General features: G+C 37.9%; 1 protein-coding gene across 1 annotated transcript; it reads left to right on the forward strand.

Moving 5' to 3' along the window:
- The first annotated feature begins 319 nt into the window (after positions 1-319).
- LOC119784709 (carbohydrate sulfotransferase 6-like) lies at positions 320-25484 on the forward strand. Its single transcript, XM_038286905.1, has 2 exons — positions 320-584; positions 24193-25484. The coding sequence occupies exon 2, from the start codon at positions 24250-24252 to the stop codon at positions 25447-25449; it is 1200 nt and encodes a 399-aa protein (XP_038142833.1). The 5' UTR covers positions 320-584; positions 24193-24249; the 3' UTR covers positions 25450-25484.
- Positions 25485-25843: the final 359 nt, after the last annotated feature.

Below are 25843 nucleotides of genomic sequence, written 5' to 3' on the forward strand. Positions count from 1 at the left end.
AAAAAATCTTCCACTTCACATTCAAGGTATAAGCATCATGTAAACAGCTAGTTTGATACTAGTGGAGACTGGTTTATATGGCCAGTTTGATTTAAAACTTCATAAGTTCATAAGGCAGCAACAGATAATTTCAAACCGTGGGGTTTATGGCCCACTGGACTATTTATTTTTTATTTTAAAAAAGTCAGAACTCTAAACAGCAAGAGGAATGTGCCTTATTATGTCTAGGCCCAGGTTACATGAGGCTCTTAACCAGCCTTGGTAGTCAAGGCTTTGGTTGCCTAGCAACCCTTGGTCGCTCGCATAGGCTGCAGTTTGAGCCCCTCCTGGAAGTTTTTCGGTTTTCCATTTCCCATCTTAGACTTAGGAGAAATTTCTCATGACCCGCCTCTCCCTTCCACCCATCAGCCCAAGTCCAGCCCCCTGCCCATTCGGTCCAGGGTCGCAGAACCTCTCGGACACGTCCCAGAGAGCTGCGTGCTTACTGCAGCGGAGAGCGGAGGAACACACCGCGGGGCGGAGGGATACAGAGAGCCGAGGGACGACCCCCGCAGAAAAACAGCGAGACGGGGAAACACTCCGAGGTAGGAACTTTTCTGCTCTTTCTTTTCTAAAACTGTATAAATCAATAAAAAAACTTTGCCATTGTTCTTGTCCTCAGTTCGGACGGATTTAAATTTTTTCTTAAGTTCTTTTTTTTCCTTTCAGACAAGAAAGAAAAAAAATATTCGCACATAAGTTAATTCATAGGGGCAAACAGTGTAAAAGAGAACTTCTGTTTTGCTTTTATTAACTATTTTTTTCATGATAGATTATATATGCATCCCCTCCCACAAAAAAAAAAAAAAAAAAAAAAATCATAAATGCGATGGAGTGTGTGAGACAATAGTCAAAAGCGTTACATAGACTTTTGTGGTCCTATCTGGAAATAAAGTTCAGGAAGGCTCAAATAAATTAGGATTAAACTCAAGTTTCGAACAGAAAGAGAGAAAAACTCACAACCTGTTTGTAATTACTGGTAATTAATCATTAAAGTCGGATCACACGTCTTTCATGTCTTGATTCATTAAACCCTTAAAAAATGTCATGAAAATGCATTTTATAACCTGGGAGCATCAAATACAGGCATGTGACAAAAAAATTAAATTACTTAAAATTAATAACGCTCACATTTTAAGAAAAAGGGGCTCAAGAGCTTTAAAGTTATACAAAGATTATTATTCTAAGATAGTTATTAATGAAGTAATCAAAATCTGAAGTCACAAAGTCAAGAACTAAAACTTTTCACCAGTTCACCAGTTTCACCAGTTATTCTTCAGAAATAATTATCATAGCTCATTGAAATTTTCAGGACTTAATAGTTGTATGATTTACTTTCTGAATTTCAAATGAAAAGTAAAAAACAATTCTTAATTAAATAATCAGCTATTTTAATTACTCATCGCCATCTACAGACAGAGTGGAATATACATATTCCATTTACATAACCTTTTGTGAACTAAACAATTATTATTATATATCTACAAAGTTAAACTAAACTTCTCCAGTGAAGTAATCAATACTTATTAACAATTAAAAGATCAGTTTTTAGAGGGTTATATTTGCTGAGGAAAATAAAAAAGTATACGTTTATATATATATATATATATATATATATATATATATATATATATATATATATATATATATATATAATTGTTCTACACGTAAATTGATGACACAGTTACTCTCCGAAGTTTCAATTAAATTGAGAATATGTTGTATTTTATTTAGTATTTTAGTTTAATATTATTACTGGCAGGCTTGATTATCAATTAATCACCTAGTCCCCACAAATGAGGTCTGCAGCTGAAGCAAATTTTGTCATATCAAAGTTCACTGCCTCATTTCAGACTAACAATGCAAGGAAACCAAATCATGCTCAAACGTCACATGAATAAACATAAATATATGGGCTTAAAGGAGTATATACTATTAAAGAAGAAGTTACTAACCTTTGATAACATTTCAGTGGCCAAAGTTGAGGTAAAACTTCGAAGATCTATAATGCCCTTGTAGTATTCGGACAACAGAACTTTGAGAAGGAGGAAGACGCTGTCTATGTCACTGAATACTGGGTACTACACTGCAACTTAAATTTAGAGAGTTAGCCATTTCAATCTGAATACAACCGACCACAATGTACAATATAGCGTCACTAGCAGTGTATTCTTCAAAGAATGATGCTGTCCAGTACAGCTACATCAGAACTCAACTGCAGGAATGGTGATGAAGTGCAGTGCAAAACAAGCTCATATCACGCTGTTTTTTAGGCTTTTAGAATTAAATTTAAGGTGCCGTCACAGAATTTTTTTGCCCCTTCAGACCCATCAGGACTGGAAAGGGTCTACTTCTTGTACTTGGTGTGAGAGTTGGAGCCCATGGTGAGGAGAACCGTTCTTGTTGTGGCCCTCAGCCTCCCTTAAGATCTGAGTGCAGGTCATAGTAGAGACTTAGCCTAACCGGTCTCCAATATGTGCTGCCCATATTTTTTGCTGTGATTCTTAAGAGCTGAAATAGCTCTTTCTTCCTCAGTTTACTTAATAAAAAGTTACATAATGATATATTTTACACTACTCTACATTTAAATAAAACACTTTTTTTTTTATTTTTTTTTTTTTTTACAAATTTTAACAATGGCTTTGCTAATGGAGGGGACAATGCATTGCTGCTGAATGGTCTAATGCAGGGGTCACCAACGTGGTGCCCGTGGGCACCAAGGGGCCCTCAAGGACAACATGGTGTCATGGTCTTGGTTCTATTGTTCTTTACTTTGCTCCTTGTTTTCTAGTTTTATTGGTTTAATTCCAGTTTTGTTGTAATTTCTAGATTTATGTTAGCTCTCATGTTTTTCTGTTCTCTATTGCCCTCTTGTGTGTGTGTGTATGTGTGTGTGTGTGTGTGTGTGTTCCTTTCCCCTTGGCTCCCTCGTTGTCTCCTCTCACACCTGCTCCTTGTCAGCTCGTTAGCCCTTCCTTTGTCTCTGTCTGCTATATATTCTCTCCCTCTGCTCTCACTCTTTGTTGGTTCCTTGTCTTTGCTGTCCTCCCATGCTGTTGTCCACGTTCCTTGTCTCTCCCTGGCTCCTCGTGTTTGGTTTTCCCTTGATGTCTCCATAGTTCTGGTTTGCTTTTCATTATTAGTTGGATTTTTGCATTCCTGCCTTTGTTTACCTAGTGATGGTGAGATGAAGCCTCACGAGGCATTGAACCGTTTGGCCAAATAGCTTCAACGATCCCCACAGTTCATGAGGCTTCATGTGAACATGTCACCACCTACTGGTGGAGAGCAGAACTACAGTTTGTAATAAAATCTATATTTCTTTTTTTCCCCTTTAAAGTTCCCTTGAAATTGTTAATGGTTGGTGTGTATGATAAAATCTTTTGTAATTTTTTAAGTGTAAAATTTCTTAGAACAATCATTTAAGGTGCACAGTTTTTCTGCCAGTTTAGTTAAATAAACTCAAGCAGACAGTGAAAGTGTTTGTGCAAATTGGGTAAAACTGGGCAATCAGAATCAGAAATACTTTAATAATCCCAGAGGGAATTTACTTTGATGAGCAATGATGAGAAAAATGAAAGGTGTTAGTCATTGTTATTCAAACATGATAGTTTTTCCACGATTTTTGGTTTTAATCAGGTTGGAAGTTGTGTTCAACCAATCTTTTGACTAAACCGACCTAATTTACCCAATCTATATTTTTACTCGGGCAAAACAATGCAAATTAGTCTCATCAGCCAGTTTAATCATAAATTTCAAAAGTTAAAGGCAGGTCTTGAACCATCAACTTCTACAGTGAGAGCCTGTCTCTTACAGCTGACGCCACCTATGCAGATGATCATAGCAGGGAGAAAATACTACTTAACAGCAACGTGTTAACACTGACTTTGTCCGGTGGTTTGCTCAAATTTTGATCATTACATTGTTTATTCTAACCAAATTAGTTTTAAGCAACTAGATTGGTTGGAAAAACAACCAATCTATTCTTAGAATCTATCCAAACTTTATCCAGCTGAGAGCAGCTCTCCTCCAAACTCCCACATCTTGACTGAACACTGAGGGTGTTTAGATGCCTGTCAAAATTCTTGCGCTTCCCGAACCACTTCCCGAAGCGGTCATGTGGTATCACGGTAGCGAGGCCTCAGACGTCATTAATTTTGGCCCCGCCTCTAAATGAATCACGCCTCGACACGCGCTTCGGGGAAACGCCCCCTCCATTACTCGACACACGCCTCGAAGCTCATCTCATAACATCACTATGTTTACCTTTTTGATTAAATCCACAAGAAATCACCTCAGCCTCTGCGTTTGGGTCCTCAAACCTCAACTAACCCTGACACATTGGGTGCCTTCAGCATCTTTTGAAAACAGAACAATTTACCAGTGGACTAATTCTGAAATGTTATTTTTTACTGAAGCTCTTATTTTGAAGCATTTATGAAGCATTTTATCATATCAATAAATTAGAACATTTGAGGATTTATATGGATTTCATAATGAGAATATCTAAAAGCAAATAAAAAATGAAAAGAAACAATAGAAATGTTTATTATCTATGAAGTTCAGGTGAACGCCGACTCCTCTAGTTCATAGGTCAGTATTGGTAGCCCGTCCTATGAGTCAGTACCCATAAAGTAGCCCTCAGCCTTAAAAAAGTTGGTGACCCCTGCTCTAATGCATCAGCCAACACATAGCCGATACTGATCTAAGAAAAAAAAAACAAATCAGCCAAAAATATCAGCCGACCAGTCTGAGTTCATATGTTCTTAAAACAATCAGAAGTCTTTAATGACATTATGTCACCATATTGACATTTTTCTAAAAGAGAGTGGCTCAAAATACACATAATAATAAACAGTCATTAGTTAATTATTTTCCACAAAGAGTGAACGTCACTAGAGTAAGTACTTAAAAAGCGTAAAAATGAGAACACATGCATACACTGAAAATGGCATACAGTAGTATCTACATGTAGTGCAGCTTATGCTGGAACAGTCTATGAAATGCGCTGGCGGTATATTGATTTTCAGCAGGGAGATATTTGGTTATAGAGCTTTGAGAAAGAAGTTGTTTCTAAATCTGAAAAACATAAGAAAAGCTACTAACTTTAGCTTTTATTGATTTTCTTCTCATGTGGTTAAAACCGTGGTAGTATTTAATGTCTTTTTTGCGTTGCATTTGTGCTCTTATTTCTATTCTAATTTTGCCTTTTCTATATCATATTTGGTATTAATCTTCTTGCTATTTATTCTGTTTTTTGTCTTTGTCTTTAACAACTGAATTTCCGCTTTGTGGCACTGTCTGTATTCACATTCTGCATTAACATTAACCTATGTGCGCACATGTATTTACCTTTTGTTTATGTAATGACTTCCTTTTTATACCTTTGCATTCTGGGGAAAAGGTCTCTGCATTGCCACTCTAAAGGTCATCTTCCTGAGACAAAAAGGAAGTCGGTTCTCACAGCAACTTTAATACAGATTCTAGTTTTCTCTATGAATATTTTTTGCACTTCTCCTGGCTTTCGGTACATCAGCTCTTTCACTAGGCTCTCTGATACAGTTTTTGATCTCATCATCTTTAAGACAATTTCAAATCCCTGACTGAGTTTATCTTTAGGGTCAGATTACTTTATTTATATGGAAATATAGATTTGCTTGGGGAATGAAGATGATTTTGTACACACACCCACCATAAAAACAAACACCCTAAAGGTACTTATCAGGGAAGCAAGTTACTGATTAATGAATTAATCTAAAGTTTTCTTTATCTTATCTATCAACTAACGATTCATTGTGTAATGGTCACTTTCTTTTGTATGGTCGATTTTCCTCTTCCTTCCAAAACATAAATGGCTAAAGATTTCTTAGAATATGCTACTAATAATTTATCAGGCAAGTTGTGTTAATACTGGCTAAATAAACAAAAATCTCTTATGCATTAAACTTATTTATAAGATAGAACAAGCATATTTATATGATATGATAAATAGAAACCTATTTGGGTTACTTAATAAAGAAATTAATAAAATATGTGAAATCTTTATGAATTGAAATTTGAAGGAATGTAAAAAAGCCATTCAAAGATGTTGCTCTGACATGCTGTTAGACAATTTTGTTCAATGAAATGGATGCTACTGTGTTAGCTCTATTTTTTCAGTGAAATCCAGCAATGTGCTTGAATAGACATTGTGCTGTTAGCAGCACTCCCTACCATTAGTTCATTTGTGCAACTACAATACATCTGCGTCTCCATCAAATGTACTGTACGAAAGAAGATCGAAAATACCTTTTTCTCTCTCCCTATTTATAAAAAGTGTGATAAACTACAATTTGAAAAAGTTAATATTTACTTTTCAGAGAGAATAAAAGCATGTAGATTAGTGATGCACCTAAAAGTCTGCCACCGAAAATGATTAAAACGTTTGGTTTTTGGACGCTAGAAATTTCACAGCGAAACAACATGGCCAAAACCCGGTATGACTCCACAAAATGCATATCCAGCATGGGGGGGAAAAGAATCACATGCAAACAGCTCAGCCAGCACGCAGAAATATTGTTGAGTGTGCAAAATAAAGCACTGAAGCATTGTGTAATTTAGATTTCTGTAATCCTATCTTTGAATTCATGTAGCCCATGGGCATTTTGCACTACTTTATTTTCCCAAATTAAGTAAAAAAAAAAAAAAAAGAGAAAGAAATCACATTGGCTGTGTCGTAACGTCCACCCTAACCCCTAAATCCCTCAATCATGATATATAGCGGGGACTATATAGTGGACTTTATGGTGAACTAAGTTAACTGACCGTTCAGACAGATGATCACTACTTTTCCCTCCCTCTTCATCACTGACTCCGCCTCCCCACACGGTGCATGCACCATCTTTGTTATCTGTTGCAGCAACAGCGGGTTGTTGTCACAATTAATCCCATAACGCTTTACAACGAGAGCTCTCGCGAAGCACCCCAGGATATATCTGCAAGTTGCATTGTGGGAAATTTCGAATGCACTACTTTTCATCCACTAGACATTTGGACACTCATTTAAAATGGTGTAACCACTATCTGGTTCTCTATATAGTGATTAGGGAGGATGTTTGGACACACCCAATGCCTCCGCTCTGGCATTACATCTATTGTAAAAACTACTAAGGCTCAGCTTACAAGTGAGCAGTGTCGCCCTCTAAGTGGCTAGTGGTAACATTACAGCACAGAAACAAATTATTTTTAGGTGGACATTATAGATTAATTGGATAAAACTAATTTTTATCTAGTAGACCATTAATCAACAATTAAGTGTAAGTAGTGTTTGTTCACATCCTTAGTCCTAATAATTAACGAGAGAAAAAAATTTAATCTGTGATTTAGGGAGTCATTTTGTGGCCTGATCTGGATATTCACTACTGGACAGTTCAGTTTCCTTCAGCTAAATCAGGATGTAAAATGCACACTCTTGCAGGAGGGGTGTGGGACAAAATCTATTTGGCAATATACCGGGATTTTCAGCTGCCCAAAAAATATAGATCTTTCAGTTCTTAATATTCATGTGTAAAAGGAAAAAATTATCTTAAAAAATAGGAGAAAATGGGCTCCCTCTGCATCGCCACTCTGGTAGATAGCGCCATGGAACCCTTTTTTCTCTGAGGTGCAGCGTCACTTTTGAAGCTGAGGCAGTCACAGTAGAAGACATAGACTGTCAACAGCTGGGTAGGTTTGCGGGAATAAATTGATTTGGCGATATATCATGATTTTTTGCTGCCTGATATAATATAGGTTTTTCAGTTCCTAATATTGATTTAAAAAAACTAAACATTTTAACCTAAAATAATGAGGGGCAAATGGACAACCGCTGCACTGCAGCCTGGCAGATAGAGCTGTGGAGCCCTTTTGCTGTGCGGCGCAGCACCATAACTGTAGTAGAGGTTGTCACAGTGGAAGACGTGGACTGACACAAACCCCAAACAACATGAACACCAAAATAACCACATTATCACTATCTTGTTCTGATGAACATATACAGCTCTTGTTTTTTATCTATACATTTCATTTTGATAGCTGGGTAAAAATATCACAATATATAGTGATAATATTGTATCTTGTAAATCCCTTTATCGTCCCACAATGGGGAAACTCACTATGCATTTGACCCAACCCCTTGGGGATTAGTAGGCTGCCATTGTGTGGCGCCCAGGGAGCAGTGTGGGGTTAAGGATTTCTCTCAGGAACCCAGAGTGCAGGCTGTGGGGATCGAACCTGGTATTTGCAACCTTCTCAGAGCACAAGTGAACTGCTCTAACCACTAGGCCAACACTCCCCCATGTATTGTGACATGTATCATATTGCAACAAACATGCCAATACTCACCCCTAACTTTCAGAGAGGGTTTGCTTCCAGCTGGTAATAAATCCTTCAGCTCAGGTCAGAAAGGCCTACAGGTTTTCAGGGCCTTGTTTTACCTCTTAGCTGTTGAAAAGCCTTTTTGAAGACCTAAAACAGGTTATTAAGTTTTTAAAAGGAAGCTATAGAAGCAATAATTCAGACTAGTACAAGTTTAGAGCTATTATGTCTCATACTTTATCATTTATTTCTGTTATAGTGCTTTTTATATATTGTCAAGGTTAGGTTGTTGCGAGTTTGCAAGTATGGTTTTGTTTTAAGATTATTTTTCATAGTTTTTCTAGCTTTGTTGGTGTTTTTTTAATTCTTGTTCTAAACTTTAAGGGTTTTATACATTTTATCCTTTTCGTTTTTTCCTTTTGCACATACACTATATTGCCAAAAGTATTTGCTCACCTGCCTTGACTCACATATGAGCTTAAGTGACATCCCGTTCCTAATCCATAGGGTTCAATATGACGTCGGTCCACCCTTTGCAGCTAGAACAGCTTCAACTCTTCTGGGAAGGCTGTCCACAAGGTTTAGGAGTGTGTTTATGGGAATTTTTGACCATTCTTCCAGAAGCGCATTTGTGAGGTCGCACACTGATGTTGGACGAGAAGGCCTGGCTCTCAGTCTCCGCTCTAATTCATCCCAAAGGTGTTCTATCGGGTTGAGGTCAGGACTCTGTGCAGGCCAGTCAAGTTCATCCACACCAGACTCTGTCATCCATGTCTTTATGGACCTTGCTTTGTGCACTGGTGCACAGTCATGTTGGAAGAGGAAGGGGCCAGCTCCAAACTGTTCCCACAAAGTTGGGAGCATGGAATTGTCCAAAATGTCTTGGTATGCTGAAGCATTCAGAGTTCCTTTCACTGGAACTAAGGGGCCAAGCCCAGCTCCTGAAAAACAACCTCACACCATAATCCCCCCTCCACCAAACTTTACACTTGGCACAATGCAGTCAGACAAGTACCGTTCTCCTGGCAACCGCCAAACCCAGACCCGTCCATCAGATTGCCAGATGGAGAAGCGCGATTCGTCACTCCAGAGAACGCGTCTCCACTGCTCTAGAGTCCAGTGGCGGCGTGCTTTACACCACCGCATCCGACGCTTTGCATTGCACTTGGTGATGTATGGCTTGGATGCAGCTGCTCGACCATGGAAACCCATTCCATGAAGCTCTCTGCGCACTGTTCTTGAGCTAATCTGAAGGCCACATGAAGTTTGGAGGTCTGTAGTGATTGACTCTGCAGAAAGTTGGCGACCTCTTCGCACTATGCGCGTCAGCATCCGCTGACCCCGCTCCGTCAGTTTACGTGGCCTACCACTTCGTGGCTGAGTTGCTGTCGTTCCCAAACACTTCCATTTTCTTATAATACAGCTGACAGTTGACTGTGGAATATTTAGGAGCGAGGAAATTTCACGACTGGATTTGTTGCACAGGTGGCATCCTATCACAGTTCCACGCTGGAATTCACTGAGCTCCTGAGAGCGACCCATTCTTTCACAAATGTTTGTAAAAACAGTCTGCATGCCTAGGTGCTTGAATTTATACACCTGTGGCCATGGAAGTGATTGGAACACCTGATTCCAATAATTTGGATGGGTGAGCAAATACTTTTGGCAATATAGTGTATCTGCAGTGTTTCCTTACTAAGTTAATGAAACGAATGTGTTTCTACAGTTCACTTAATTATATTCCTGCACAGTATATTGTTATTTGACTTATTCTAGAGGTGTTTCATACTGGGGCAGAATTAGCTTTATGGTTGAATTTTTTTATAGTGTAAAAAGGAACTAGGGGCAGGAATTATGACAGAATACACATGCATGTCCAGTTTTTTAATGTTAATGAGCAGGAGTGTCAAACTGGTTCCAGAAAGAAAACCAGCAACCGTTTGGCAGCTGGTTTTCTTTCCAACCAAGCAGTAGCACATCAGATTCCAGTCATCACATCAACTGAGTTCAGTACTTACCTGATGAGTTGATGATTGACTGGAGTCTGGTGTGCTACTGGCTTGGGGGGAACGAAAACCACCAGCCACAAGGCCCTTTCTGGAACCAGTTTGACACCAGTACTAATGAGTGCTGAACCCACGTATATCTGCATCGAATTAATTGGCTACATGCTGCAATTCCCACTGTCCTAGGAACATCAATTGATCAAGAGGAAGTCCCGATTGTTTCAGTAGTAGTATTAGAAGAAATGTCACTTAACATGGTTCTATTTGCTGTCATAAAATATGCATGTGGTAAACTGTCACGTGGTAAACTGCATTACAGCCTCACCTGTGCAGTGCTGTGAACATATTCTGTCCATGAAGCATTTCTGCGTGTTCACGTGCTGACTTGGCTGGTTACTGCAGTTAACAGCAGCACCAGTCGTGCACTTGTTAGTCTCATTTCATCATCCTGCCTCCTTTAAGGTAAGTATGAACAGTTGACATTTAAATAGATAAAAGTTTTCAATTTGAGAGACAGCATGTATCATATGTATGCCTAAAACCTCCCTTTCACACATTTGCTGCCTCCCCAACACGGCTTGTGTTGTTATTTGTTCCCCCTCTGTCTCTCTATAATAGTCCTGGCTCATCCAATCTGCTTCCTGGACGAGATATGGCCACCCGTGCTGTTATGCTTTTTAAAGTCAGCCGTGTAACAGGAGGAGTGTCTCATTGTTTCCTGTTCTGCAAACCTGCATGTGACACCAGGCAACCTGACCAACCATGGCCTAAGCTGCCAGGTCTTGAAACCTAAAAGAAAATCTGACAGCTTTCTTCTTTATGGCCCTGCCAAGGAAAACATACCAACATAGTGCCACCACCATGTTGTATCGAAGTTTGTTTTTGTCGTGCTTTACCTTCAGCATGACTGAAGACTTTGTTGTCATTTGAGCAGTGAGTTTCATCAATGCTTTTTCTGTGTTCTCTGCAAATAAGATTAAGTTAACATAAACATAGCTTTAGGTCGAAAATGATATTCTTTCAACCAAAACAGGGTTTTTTTTCTAAAGAAAAAGATATAATTTATTTAAATGTTTACATTTAAAATGACCCTTTACAGTCATACTGTAAGTTTAGAAAACCTTACTGGCAAAACAGGAAAAAATGCCTCTTGTCTTTACTAAAAAACTATCTCAATATTTCTGTTTGTGGAAAATTAATCTTAAGTGGTTATTTACAAGTTTTAGAGGTTGACTGGCCTCCTTGCCACCACCCTAATCTTAAGTTTATCAGTTTGAAGTCAGGCCTCAGGCTTGGCCCCTCCCAGATGTTAAAATTACTTCAAACCAAACCCCTTCAGCTGTATGAAAGATTTTGGGCTTTAGTCCTGCATAAATTCAGATATAGTTTTAACACTTGAATATGTTCTGCTGTAATAAAAAGATTTTAAAGATTTTTTTATATTTCAGAATTTAGCTTCTTATCTCCAAAACATGGATTAAAGGCAAACAAATTAAGAGCCAATATTCAGGTAAAATAATGTTATTTATTTTGTTTCAAGTAGGATCAATTTTCACTCAGAAAATGGTTAGTTTAACAATTGATGAACTGAAAAGAGTAACAGCGAAACTCGGTGTCTTGGTTTCTTTGAGTAAACCTTGAACTGAGTATTTTTTTTCACAAGATATCTTTGCATATGGGTTAACTGTAGCTACTATCGCAGATTATCCAAAAGGGAAAAGCAACGGTTCAAACTGTTTTTTTGTCTTTACTTTTTATGAAGACATTCTGCATTAGTGTTTAGCCAGGTTTAGTTTATGAAAATCTAATCTATAACTTGTGCAAAACTGGCTGCTCTTTATCTTTTACTCACATTTCATGGCTGATCTTGTAAAAGCTATGCACACATGAAAAATAATAAAGAAGGATTTTTTAAAGGTCAGAGGTGATGCAACAAAGGACTAAATGTAGCTCACCAAGTCAGCTGAGAACTTAAATATCTAACCCTGTAGCTGAATTGTCCTTTAATGTATTCCATTCCATTCTGTATGAAGGTAGATCTTTCATGTTTATCATCAGTGTCTCATTTGGACTTTTAAAGATTTCTCTTTCAATAAAATCTAGAAAAGTGAGGCGATTAATCATTACATTTTATGAGCGATGACCATCCATTGTTATGAGTTAAGGTATTCGTAAGTTTAAAAGTGGTTATTTAGCAGGTAAATACTTTATTGTGACGGTTTATCTATTTGAGAGAAGGGGCAGAACTAAGTATGGGTTAAGGAGAGGTGGAACATGTTAGAAAAGCTAAGAATTTGTTTTCAGATCTGAACAAGTCGACTGATACTTAAGTCCCTGTCCCAAGGTTTCATTATTCTTTAGTTGCATTAATGAACAGGCTAAAGAAATTAGTGACCTTCATGAAGTAATATGTTTCTAACAGTCAGGGGATTTCCAAAGAGGTCTTAGCTAATAAACTGATATATTTGGACATTTAATGTTTTCCAACAGTGCAAAAAAATGTTCCTACAGGAAATAAAACTTCAAAACCAGAAAAAACAAACAATAGAATTAAAACTAAAATTAACAATTTACACTCAGCTTATTTGATTACTTTTACTCAAATGTTATAAATAAATTGTATCCAATTTAGCCATACTAAATAGCTATACTCCATAGGGGTGAGTATTGGCACATGTGTTGCAATACGATCCGTCTCATGAAACTTGGACCAAAATCGATATTATCACAATATTGCAATATCACTATATATTGTCATATTTTAGCCAGCTATCAAAATGAATGGTATATATAAAATAACAAGTTCTGCATATGTTCAATGGAATCTGTGTTAATTGGGGTTTTAGTCATTCCATTTCTTCAACTGTGACTGCCTCAACTACAAAAACTACCAGACTGCTTGTGCAGAGGTAACCCATTTTCCCTCATTGTGTTGATATTTTTAGATATATTTTACATATATCCTCAGCCATTGATTGATTAAACATATATATATATATATATATATATATATATATATATATATATATAGAGAGATATATATATATATATATATAGAGAGAGAGATATATATATATATATATATTGGAATAATCGTTAACTTATTTAGTAATCAATTAATCATTAACTGGAGTAAAGACGTATAGAGAGTGTAAAATATTTTAGCTGACAGAGCAACCCATTTAGAGCAGTAATTATATTAAAATTCTAAAAAATATATAAACATGTTGCATTTAATATTAAAAAAAAATGTTTTTATCTGTCAGTATGCTCTATCCAGAAATCCTCAAATGCAAAAGTTTTAGTTTTTCCTGTTTTAATTTCATAAAAATTCTTCTTTAAGGAAACTTTGGCTATCCGATTACTAATCAATTAATCGAAAAAATAATCGACAGATCAATCGATTTGCAAAATATTTGTTAGTTTCAACCCTTATTATATTTGTTTATGTTTATCAAATTGATCTTATATTGCAAAATATAGAGCTATCTATATGTATAGATAGAAAACCTTAAGTCAGAGACTATAGTTAAATTGGCATTAACTGGGTGGTTTTAGCTCTAGCTTTAAGGAGAGCCTGCAAGTCTGGCACATTACAGACTGTGATTAAACTTTGAACAAAAAGAAACAACAAAAAAAGAAACATGCTAGGGACTTTTGCCATTGTTATAAAGACATACAGACAGTTTGTGTTCGCTGAGGCCTCTAACATTTGTTCTAAATAAATAATAATAATAATAATAATAATAATAATAATAATAATCATACTTTTTTATGTACAGGTTAGTAAAAAAGTCTGAAACACTCCAAGATCTGCTTTTATAAAACAGCTTGATGTCAATCTGTTATTCCCATCTGTATCTTCTTTGAGCAATGTTAACATTTCACCCACAGTTTAATTTAAAATTAAATTTTTACAACTTTAAATCTGCTGCTATATAGAATTGATAATCCCATTCAATAAATTTTCGTAGTATATTAAACTAGCAGCAGTAGAGGGCCACATTGTTCCAGCAGATAAAACACAGTGAAACAGGAAGACATGACAGTGATGTAGGATCTGGCCTAATGATAGCAAGACCATAGCTGCAGCAAAGTCAAATTTAGATTTTATTTTATGATCATTTTTTTATTTGCATTCTCTTTTTTTAAGTTCAGTCCATGTTACAACATGCACCCCTATTCTCAGTAGAGCACCGAAGACTCCTTAGTCATACATTTATGGCAGGATGCTGACAAATAGCTATCTCTATTGTTTTGTCTGTAGTTTTTGTTTTTCACTGATGCCTTATTTAAATATAAGAGGATGCCAAAAAACAATGAACGACCTTTCTAAAAATAAAGTTTAGGAGGCTTTTATAGTATGCTACACCCATAATCAGAGCTTATAACCTTCAAGAAAATAGTTCTTTCTGTGAGCTGGAGCCTGGTGGTTACAGTTAATGATTGGCTGTTAGGCAAGGCTGGTCTTTAAAACATATTCTTTTCACAAAGCATGAGTTGATCTACGGTCTTGAGTCTATTCTTTACATTCATTTCTCAGGAGTATATGGTTCCCGTAAACATTTACAAAGGGCTCAGCTAAAAGTTAGAGAATCAGTCTGAATTAGGATGTCCAGATGTCATCCCCCCCCCCCCCCCCCCCCCCCCCCCCCCCCCCCCCCGACATGTCCTACTTTTCATACCTAAAAAAATGTCCGGGGAGAATTTCAAAATTGGTCCATTTGCAATTGTTTCACAATATTTTTTATCGATTCATTAAATTCTCTTCAACTGCAACATCTTTCTTCAGCATTTCAGTCTCCACCATGGTCCAGCAGAACAACATTTGACAATTGTGGTGTGGGAAATATCACAACTGCAATACGCTGAAAGCAGTGCTTCATATAGAGCCAGTTCATGACAAATATCGTCTCAAGGAAAACTAGTATATCCTACCAAATCATACTGATTCTATGTCCATTACATTCTGAATTGATCTTGATGAATAAAAAATAAAGACCAGTTAAATGTATTATTAAAAGCATTACAAAGGTTTTCCATCTTAGCAAACCTTTAGCCACAGAATGCATGCAGGTCAGCTTAAACTCTTCATTTACAAAAAAAAAAGCTTTTTTAGGGGTTTTCAGAGCACCTCAGTTCTCTGAAATCCATTATTTCCATTGGCAAACTCCACCTAAGGATGCAATTAATGCACTGCGCCTAGCAAATCTAAAGGAGGTTCTACACACAATGTGGTCATAGTTCAAATATGCTGATACACAAGTCAATAGAAAGTGGCCAAGTGTCCTGTATAAAAGGCTCTTTAGATAGAAAAAAAGATAAGGCCCAGAAAATCTCCTATTAGTCTACTAAATCCAATTATTATTATTATATTTTGTCATGTTTGACAAATTGCATGTTTATTATTAAAAGAAGAAGTGTCAGATTTTATAGATTTGGATCAAAACCCCTTCTGCAGTTCAACAGTTTATAAAATCAACACTGGGCTATTGTTAATTCAGTTTTGTTTCCTCTTTCTTGGAAGCTTTCTTTGCATAAAGAATCAGAATCAGCTTTATTGGCTAACGATCAGTTTTTACTAGCTTACAGCAAACAGACTTTAAATATCAGTGTTTCAACTTTGGATGAGATTCCTGAAGTAAACACATCAAACATATTTTCTTATGCTCAATTATTTTTCTTTAAAAAAAAAAGTTTATGTGCAACTATGTTTAATATGATTCTGAGCAGAGCTGACTATGTCCACTGCAACTTGTTTATGGGGTTGTTTATGAGGGGATATATAGCCTGGGTTTTACAATTATTGATTTGCAGTGCTGACATGACGGTAAGCATCTTAACAGTTTATGACCAGGATGTGTAGGCTTTGTTGCAGAGATGTTATTGGTCTGTTTCTATGCTCTAATACAGAAGCGCAGAGATGGACCAATATATAGATAAACAGAAACTTCTCCTTGGAATGATTTACTTCACCACTAGACATTACTGTGAGCAGAGCACAACCTGAGCTTTTCGTCAGAAAAGGTTAAACTAAAGCAGTGGTTCTCAAACTTTTTCTGTCATTCCCCACTTTGGACAAGGGGGAATTTTCAAGCCCCGCCTGTCCCCATCGCCCCAACACAATGCTAATGAAATATTCAACAATCTTAAAATGTTCCAATTTTATTGAAGTAACAAGTAGTATCTAAATACAAATCTACATCAAATAACAGCAAGCTCAAAAATAAAGAAAATAAAAATGCAGCTGTGTCAAAATTTGTATCAAGCTCAAAGATAGAAAAAATTAAAGTGCCACTCTGCAATCTGTTAATAAAAGAAAAGAAGTGAAATCCATCTGGCAAGACAGGTCTATTTATCCCTGCATTAGTGGCTGCAATGAGCCTGTTTTGCATTGCAGTTTCTCAAAACGGGGTTGCAGGCTTGATACTGCCACTCTCAAGTCATGCTCAATGTTCAGCTGAGATCTGTATTTTGTTTTCATTGAAGCAGCAGCTGAAAAGCCCATCTCACAGAGATATGATGTGGCAAAGGGAAGAAGAATGCACACAGCTCTCTGCCCGATGAGTGGATACTCCCTCTCCACTCCTAACCAGAAACATGAACATGTGGCTGTGTGAATCAAACGCCGTTATTTATTTAAGATAAAATATTTCAAATTCAGTTATTTATGATCAACCTGCGCCGTCAATCCCGACGCATGCGCGCTTTATTTGCAGTCTGGACGCAAAAGTTAAACATGCTGTGTCTCTGCTCTGACTGCAGCGCTGATAGGGACTCCTGCAATAGCGGGGGAGAACGGGGTTGGGACGGGGGAGGCGCCCCACGGCAGCACCTGCCGCTGGAGGACAAGAAAAGGAACGATACGTGCTTTCACGTAAGAGTCTCCAAAAGGCGCTAGATTTGTTTTTTTGAAAAAGAATCGCTGGAGGGGTCTGAAATATAGCGACAAAGTCGCTGAGTTGGCAACACTGGGGCGCGAAAGTTTATTCTGTTACAAATAATATGCCGACGTCACGTCAATCATTATTTTGGCACTTCAGTTCCAGGGGAAATTTTTCTCATATCTAATGTTCTTTTAATTAGACTGCATGTAGGCTAGTAATGATTACTTTGTGGGTTTGATTGGTCTAAAAAGCGGCAACATACAGCTATAATGACAGTTTGCTCTCACACATTCTACATTTATAGTCACACACACACACACACACACACCGGAACTTGGCGCGCCCCACCTGTCACGTCTCAATTCCCCACCAGTGGGTCGCGCCACACACTTTGAGAACCGCGGAACTAAAGTAATGTGTATCTGACCATTACTGGAACGGTTCTTTTTATAAGACAGGTCAGTGCATTAGCACTGTTTTAGCATGTGACAGCATTTTGCAATCAGTGTCAGTAAAATTATATTTTAAAGGACTAGAAAAAATTGTTCCCCTTTGCATTAACTAAATGTAGGCCAAACTATGTAGTCTTCAGGCTACAAAACAAGATTGATCACCTATTTGAGGATGAAGTCTTGTTTCGAAAAGCATTATTAAGCAAAGTCATACGATCAGGTAAAGCTTGTTTAATATGTATGTTTTATCTGGAGAGGTGGCAATATTAACAAGAGTTATTATGCAGGATGCCATTATGCCAGAGTAATGATTAAACCTTGTCCAAGGACACGTATTTTGATAAAGCGAGGCCTGTTTACATGAATAACAGTAAATGAAACTGCATGGACATACTCTGGTTAATGTTTACTCTTTATACTGTTGTGCAAAAATAATGTCCTGCAGATAATGAATAGATGGTTAACTAGAACTGGAGTTATAGTTAATTATTATCCTATTCAACATCGAAGGCCAAAATCAATTTAGTGTTCTTAGGTGGATAATTATAGCCCTGAGTTATCTACTTACCGGTTGTTGATCCACAACTGGAGGGTTCCGGGATCGGCTGTTAAAATCCAGGTATCCACCAGTCTAGTGGCCCCGGTTAAGTTATCAGCAAAGCTATTAAATTATCAATAAAGAACCTTCTATCTCTGTTTATTCGCACTATTACCAAAAGGAATCGAGTTTACTCTGAGTGATAAACCCTCCGTTATATGAACGACCAAAACCACTACAGATTAACCAATGATGTCTTTATTCTAATAATTCAGGATTACAGAAATCTAACATCTATGCAAACACTACACACTACTAGAAAAATAAACACGAGGTAGATTAAATGACTAGTTCAAAAGAAAAATAAAAGAAAAATCGAAAATAAAGAATTAAACGAGATAGAAACAACGAAATAAACTATTCCTGGCGTCTGAAATTGTCCAAAATATGCCAGATGTTAATACATTCATTAATGTCCGCTAGCAGCAGGTATAGTACAATTGATCAGTGTAAACTAATACATCCAACTTAAAATCAGCAAATGATTAAATGCATTAACAAGCAGCAGGTGTAATGATAACAGTGCAATCGATCATGAACATTAATACATCCAGCTTAGTATTGGTAAATTATTGAACATGTATTAACAATAGCAGCGTTCAGCAAAAACCCCTTTTTGCCTGACAATGTAGTGATGTGTGTGTGTGAATGGTTGTGGCTAAATGGGGACCACCCCCCTTTATTCTCCACGCGGTGAGGGGAACAAAGAGAAATGGGGGGGCGACCTGTAATCAAGATGGCGGCGACCACGGGACCCCACGTGGCTGAATGTGATAACTTTATCTCTATCTCAAAGCAGAAACAACGAAGAGGACAGGAAAAGCCAAGAAAGAAAGTAAAAAGCACACACTTATTTTAACCAAATAAACAAACCCTTAATCAGCACAGATAAAAAAAAAAGAACATCAGCATTAATTCAAAACCCTAAACTGCCTTTCTCTCGCCTGAGCACAGCAATCCTGATGCATCAAAAGGAAAGTAAATTGATTTTACTGTGAGATGCGTCGTCCGAGGGAGGTTGGCGTTTCCACGGCAACCGCAGCTTGGTTTCTGTCGGGCAGAGGTTCTCTGCCACCGGTCCGCCCCTCGGGAAAGTTCAGTCAGCTCGGGCCGCAGCAGAGGGGTTGATCTGCTCACGAGTTGGAAAGGAGGGATTTCAGGAGGTGATCTTAGGAGGTGGTCGGCAAAAGAGCGTCCTCTCAGCCGATTCGTCCAAGAAAGGGGAGAATGAAACTCCGCGGTCAGCTTCAAAGGCTTTCTATCTCCCAGTCAGCGCGGTTGCTATGCACGATGGAACACTGCGATCCGTGACTTTCGATGAAGGAAAACGAAAGCTACTTCCAGTCAGCTTTCTTCTGATATTTCACGTGAAAGGGGCCTCTCCTGACGGGCTGCAAACCCATGGAAAAAGAGAAAGAGTCTTTTCGCGCTGCGCTTTTTAACCCATGGATGACGTGCGGGAACTTCCTGTCTGCGCATCGGCTGATTGGTCCGTGCTGTGAGTAACGTGGGGTAGTTCCATTGTGGACAAGAACAAAAGGGGTAGTTCAGGTGGCAACGGAGATGGTTCAGCCCACTGATTTAGTTCCATGTTGGTAATATATCTCAACAATACTATGGTTCCATGTTTGGTCAAGTGTTCTGGAAATGTTCTGGAATGTCTGGAAAAATGTGCAAATCTTCTTCCAAATATCTCATCTGATACACTGGTTGTTTTTTAAAATAATTGTAAACATTTTATGTTCCTTATTTTTTTATTATAAAAAACACAAAAACAAAGAAAAGGTTTTAAAAACTTAAAAACACTTTGGGTCTAAACTTTGCATGTCTTAAAACAGACGCAAGTGTGTGTTTGTAGGCACTGAGCAGATCTTCAAAGAAGGTGCACAGTGATTGGATTATAAATATAATTTGATATTATCATTTTATTGTTTTCAATAATAATAATTATTATTACTTTATTCTCCATGACTTTGAAACTTATCTTTGTTTTGCTCCCTCTCTCAAACTGACTGTAGAACATGTAAAATGCTTATTTTAATGGGTGGAGCTGAATCCGGTTTGCACATCTGCACAATTGCTTAGCAACCTTTGTTGATCAGCCACAACACACCCAATTTATTGTATGTACTAGAAAAAAAAATGCACTTGCAATTTAACACCCCTTATTTGGAATCTTTGAAGATAAGGCCCTTTGTGTTTTTGGGAATGTAGTTGATTTCAGTAGGTGACCTGTTTAAACACCATGCATGCCTATTCATCACAGGATAATTGATAATTTTGTATTCCATACTGTATAAAGTGCTTTTATATTGCTGTTATTTAGACTTAGTATTTGGATTCTCAGTAGTTTTTTTTACTAAAGAGGTTTTTGCTGTGGTCATCATTTCTATGTAGTGCCTATTCATTCACATTCATGTCAGCTCAAGGCACTTTACATAGACAATTTATAATACAGTAGGATTGGTAAAAGTTTCTATCAGGGGAAAACCAACTAACTGCATCCAGTCAGTGACTTTGTAAGATTTGCTCCTGGATGAGCATTTGGCGACAGCAAAACCTCTATTGCATTGTGTTACTGCCTCTGCAGCAATCTCTCACATACACGCAGCGAAGGTGGAGAAGAAAAGCATATTCAGTAAAAATAATACATATGAAAATGGCTTACCACGGTCTGTTGTGACCACAATAACATTAGGCTATGGGTTTATTTGGTATCTTTTTAGGTGAAATCATCTGTAAGTGGGTGAAGATTAAGTCTGAAAAGGTTCTAATAGATGGAATATGTTCATCATCTCATCATCATATCTTCCTCATTTGGATCATGTCTTCTACTATACCAACATATTCTCATTATCAGTTCGTATGAAATCTTACGAAAAGTGATGCACACTATTTCGTATGTTTTGGACATTTTTCCTCAAAAAACCACATCAGTGCGCATGCGCTGGCAGACAGAAAAAAAAAGCAGATCCGTGGACGGACGTAAAACTGAGAAAAACAGTGCAATCATCACTTATTCATGTCTCTAACTACATTGCTTGCTGTTTTATATCTTAGGGTTAGGGTCAGGGTTAGGGCTAATTGTAATTTATATTCTATATTCGGGAATTGTGCGTCAGATGCACATGTGCATACGACGAAAAAAACGTCCAAAACGTACGAAATTACGGTGCATAACTTTTCGTACGATTTCATACGAACTCATAATGAGAATACACTGACTATACAGTAAATACAATTGTTTTCAGCCTCTTCGGATGTTTTCATCACAATAAATGGTCATTATTAGCAATGATCAGTTCCATTGAATGGCTTTAGATTGTGCCAGTAGGCTCGGTAGATTGCTATCATGGAGTGAATCCTAATCCTAACCATACAGTAATTCCTTTTCCCCTCAGAGAATTAATGAATCTATGTTTGTTTAATCTGAAAATAATTTTAGTAACTCTTCATGTACTGTAAAAATGAATAAAAATAAAATTCTCTTATTAAACAAACCAATATGAATTAATCTCATATCCTGTCAACTGAGTTGTAGAATCCTCTTCCTATAAATATTTAACTCTCTGTAAAAAAGTGCCTATCATTCTTTAATAAGATCCTCATCAAACGGACATGCAATGTTTGCTATTAAAACTTAATGTGTGTAACGGACCTAGTGAATTATTTTTTCTTTTAATGCACAAAAATACGACAAAAGTGTGATAAAATCAGGAATCAAAACAACATGATTGGCTGTAGGAGGAGCGGAGACAGAGAACACTGAGTTTACTGAAGAAAACCTGCTCGTGACCAGGTTAACTCTGGGAAGAATGTTACTACCGTGACTGAAAGAGAGGTTTGGTAAACTTTCTTGCTGAAACAGAAAACTCAGAGTTTCCCATATTACAGGTTTAGAAAACGTAGTTTTCAGTAATGCATGAAAACTAAGGCCCCGTCCACACGAAGTCAAAACGAACACGAAACGCTGATATTTTCCAAAACGTTTGCCGTAAAGACGGAGACGTAAAATAAATGTGATCGTCCACACGAATGCATGAAAACGCTGCAAAATGTATGCCAGGCCTGTAAGTGGCGCTGTGGTGCCAAAGCAAAAATAAGCGACGAAATGTTGTGCATGCGCACTTATATTTATACATGTTTGCCCTGCGGGTCCATTTTCATGGTTAAGTCAAATTCAGGTGCTGAACTATGTCGTCGATACTGCTCTGTTCTTCCTGGAGATATTCCAGAAGAAGAAGATTCTGCTGTAAGCCCGACAGCAGGGTGAGTAGCATTAGCAGCAACGGCACCATTGTTGTTTTGATACTGTGTCGCGCATGCGTGTTTAGAGGCGACGCTATGACGCATGCGTGTAAAAAAAAAAAAAGCGGTTAGAGCGTAAAGATGGAAACGCGAAAACGGCGTTTCGAAATCTTCCCACTCTGAAGGCTGAATAAAAAAAAGATCGTTTACAGACCCCCGAAACGCCGGCGTCGTATGGATGAGAGGCTGGTTTGGTATAAAATCTGTGCGTTTAGGCCAGGGTTCGTCTTCGTGTGGACGGGGCCTGAAATTCTCTGGGACTTCTACTGTTAAGCTTCTTTAAATTTGCAACTTCAGTGTACTTTCCTTTGTTATTCTTAAGTTCTGTTTATGTAGAGCATTTTGAATTTAATTACATTAATTGTGCTATTCAAATAATCTTCCCTTGACATACTCTATATCAGAATTGTAAAACTGTTGTTAAACTTTTTCCTTAGCTCTGCAAATATTTGAATATGAGCTTTAAATTTATTTTCTGACTTGGTGCCAGTTTTTTTGGCTGTAGTTTTACAATCTGGTTAAGCTGCATTGTGTTAGTCAAAGAGGCGTGTCTCCCAGCCTTTTTTAAATATATATTTTTGCTATAGTGCTGTTTAGTTTTTCAGATACAGAACTTTCAGGGGATGTTTATTGCTGTACGTCCTGGTCTAAAGCAAACACATTTAGACAACTGTGGGATCAGGATGACTCGGTGGATCACTTTCTATGTGAGACTGATTAATCGATGATGTTACAGAAAACTTCCCAAAATGCATCATAAAAGAAAAGGAGGTGTTAATAATCCACCCTTCGTGCTGTGAGTAAAATACATCCTGTAATGTTTTAATATGACACTGCATTGCTCTATGGAGCTGTTACGGATCAGAACTACAACTTGTGGGTTCAGAACTATAAATCCCATATCAGAGCACCAAATTATGGATGTGTTTTGGCTAGGGGTGTAGAAGAAAAGACAACCTGGTTTCTGAGTATAAATTAGCCTTAAGACAAATAATCGATTTACAGAGGTGTTCTTATTTTATTATTACTGATCTTATTCATTTATCCTTATTTTGGAACATTGAATATGTTTAAAAACTTAATTTCCATCACACTTTCCAAAATTAATTGCTCCGCATTTGAATTGTCACTGTAAAGTATTCAGTTCATATAATCTAAAATGAACTAGGGCCATGAGAGTTTTCAGGATGGTTTGGTGTTTATTGGTCTTTTTTCATTCAATCAGAATCACAATTACTTTATAAAATTCTTTAAATGAGATATAAGAATAAAATAAGATCACAGTATGTACGATCAGCAGGATTTATGATTTACAATGCTGGTCAGAACTAAATGACAATTACTGCACATGACTGCGTTATTTTGCATAGTGAAGTAATGACATAAATAAAATACAAATAATGAAATTAAAGTAAATGGACCTTTGATAGGTAAAAGAAAAATCTGTCATATTTCTAAAAAAAAAAAAATACAAGCAAAGAAATCATTGTTTTTTGTTTGTTTTTATGAACTACCCCATCATAAAATCGGTGTTCCTCTCTCTTTTTCTTGTGTTTCTTGTTTTGCAGAGAAGAGCAAAAAATCTGATGGTCTTCTGCACCTGAAACCTGCAGTGATCTCCAGCCATGAGTCCCCACTGCAGAGTTAACTTCAACACTATGATTCTCCTGGTTGTCCTGCAAGGGGCAGCAGTGGTAATGTTCTGCAACTGGTACATCCAGTTAAGCCCCTGTGACTCTGTTCCCCCTAAAGGCAAAATTCATGTGTTGCTGCTGTCGTCATGGCGATCAGGTTCATCCTTCCTGGGTCAGGCTTTCAGTCAGCACCCATCTGTTTTCTATCTCATGGAGCCCGGTTGGCACGTGTGGACCAAACTGCAGAAACCTGGTGCACGAGTTCTTCGTATGGCTGTGAGGGATCTGATGCGGAGCTTGTACCAGTGTGACTTCTCAGTAATGGATGCCTACATGCCGGAAAACTACAATGTTTCCACCTTGTTCATGTGGTACCAGAGTCGGGCGCTGTGCTCGCCCCCAGCCTGCCCCCTCACACCACGCACACAGATAAGCAATGAGACTCAGTGCCAAAAAAAATGTGATTCTTCAGGTTTTCAGAAGGTGGAGGAGGCATGTCACACTTACAGTCATGTGGTTCTAAAAGAAACTAGATTTTTTGAGCTGGAGTCTCTTTATCCTCTTCTGCAAGATCCCAACCTGGACCTCCGCATCATTCACCTCATTAGAGACCCCCGGGCCGTGATGAGGTCGAGAGAGGAATCAGCCAAAGCCTTTGACCGAGATAACGCCATTGTCCTGGAGCAGAGAAACGTTCCAGCAGCCAACGTGCAGTATGAAGTCATGCAGGAGATTTGCAGGAGCCATGTTCGGATCAATGAAAGGGCGATGCAGAAGCCTCCTCCGTTTCTGAAGGGTCGCTACAAAATGATCCGGTATGAAGACGTTGCACGCAACCCTTTGAAGGAGATCAATGATATTTATGACTTTGTAGGTTTAGAGATGACCGGTGAGATGGAGGAATGGATCTACAGAGTAACCCACGGAAAGGGGAAAGGCAGCAGGAAAGAGGCTTTTCAGATCACCTCTAGGAATGCTGCTGATGTCTCCCAGGCATGGCGCACCTCGCTTCCCTATAACAAGGTCAAACGCGTTCAGGAGATTTGTAAAGGGGCCATGTCACGCCTCGGTTATAGGACTGTTGACAGCGATAAAGAGCAGAAGAGACTGGACATAGATCTGCTGGTTCCACAGGAACCATATGAGTTCAGCTGGGTTCCTGCTAAAACTCAACTCTCAGGAAACAGCTAGAGTCTGTCAGTTAGATCATTGCCAGACTAGTTAACAGATCTAACAGAGCAACAGAGGCCACAAACTTGAAAGAGGGAACAGACTGATCGAGCAGCAAACACTGCTGTCACAATCACCGTTAAAGCAGGACTTTGTGGAATGCTGACCTTTCAGAATGTAGAGAACCTAAAGCTATAATGCATGACAGTATAGTTTGTGTGAGTGTGTCAGTGGAGATAGCCAGCAGCAGTTTTGTCTTGCTCCTGGAAACCTCTATAAACACTCAATTAGCTCTATAGGATTTACAATATATCTCATTTTACAGAACTTATGGGACGATGTTATCATCACTCATAGATTCTCTTCATTTGCCTTGAAAAGTCACAATTAATCTTTCAGACAGCCCAGATGGAGA

This window comes from Cyprinodon tularosa, unplaced genomic scaffold, assembly GCF_016077235.1.
Source record: "Cyprinodon tularosa strain WSP-4 unplaced genomic scaffold, ASM1607723v1 ctg232, whole genome shotgun sequence".
Taxonomy (NCBI): domain Eukaryota; kingdom Metazoa; phylum Chordata; class Actinopteri; order Cyprinodontiformes; family Cyprinodontidae; genus Cyprinodon; species Cyprinodon tularosa.

What these genes read in the sequence shown, in the direction of transcription:
- LOC119784709 (XM_038286905.1), top strand. Translation starts at nt 24,250, where the DNA reads ATGAGTCCCCACTGCAGAGTTAACTTCAACACTATGATTCTCCTGGTT.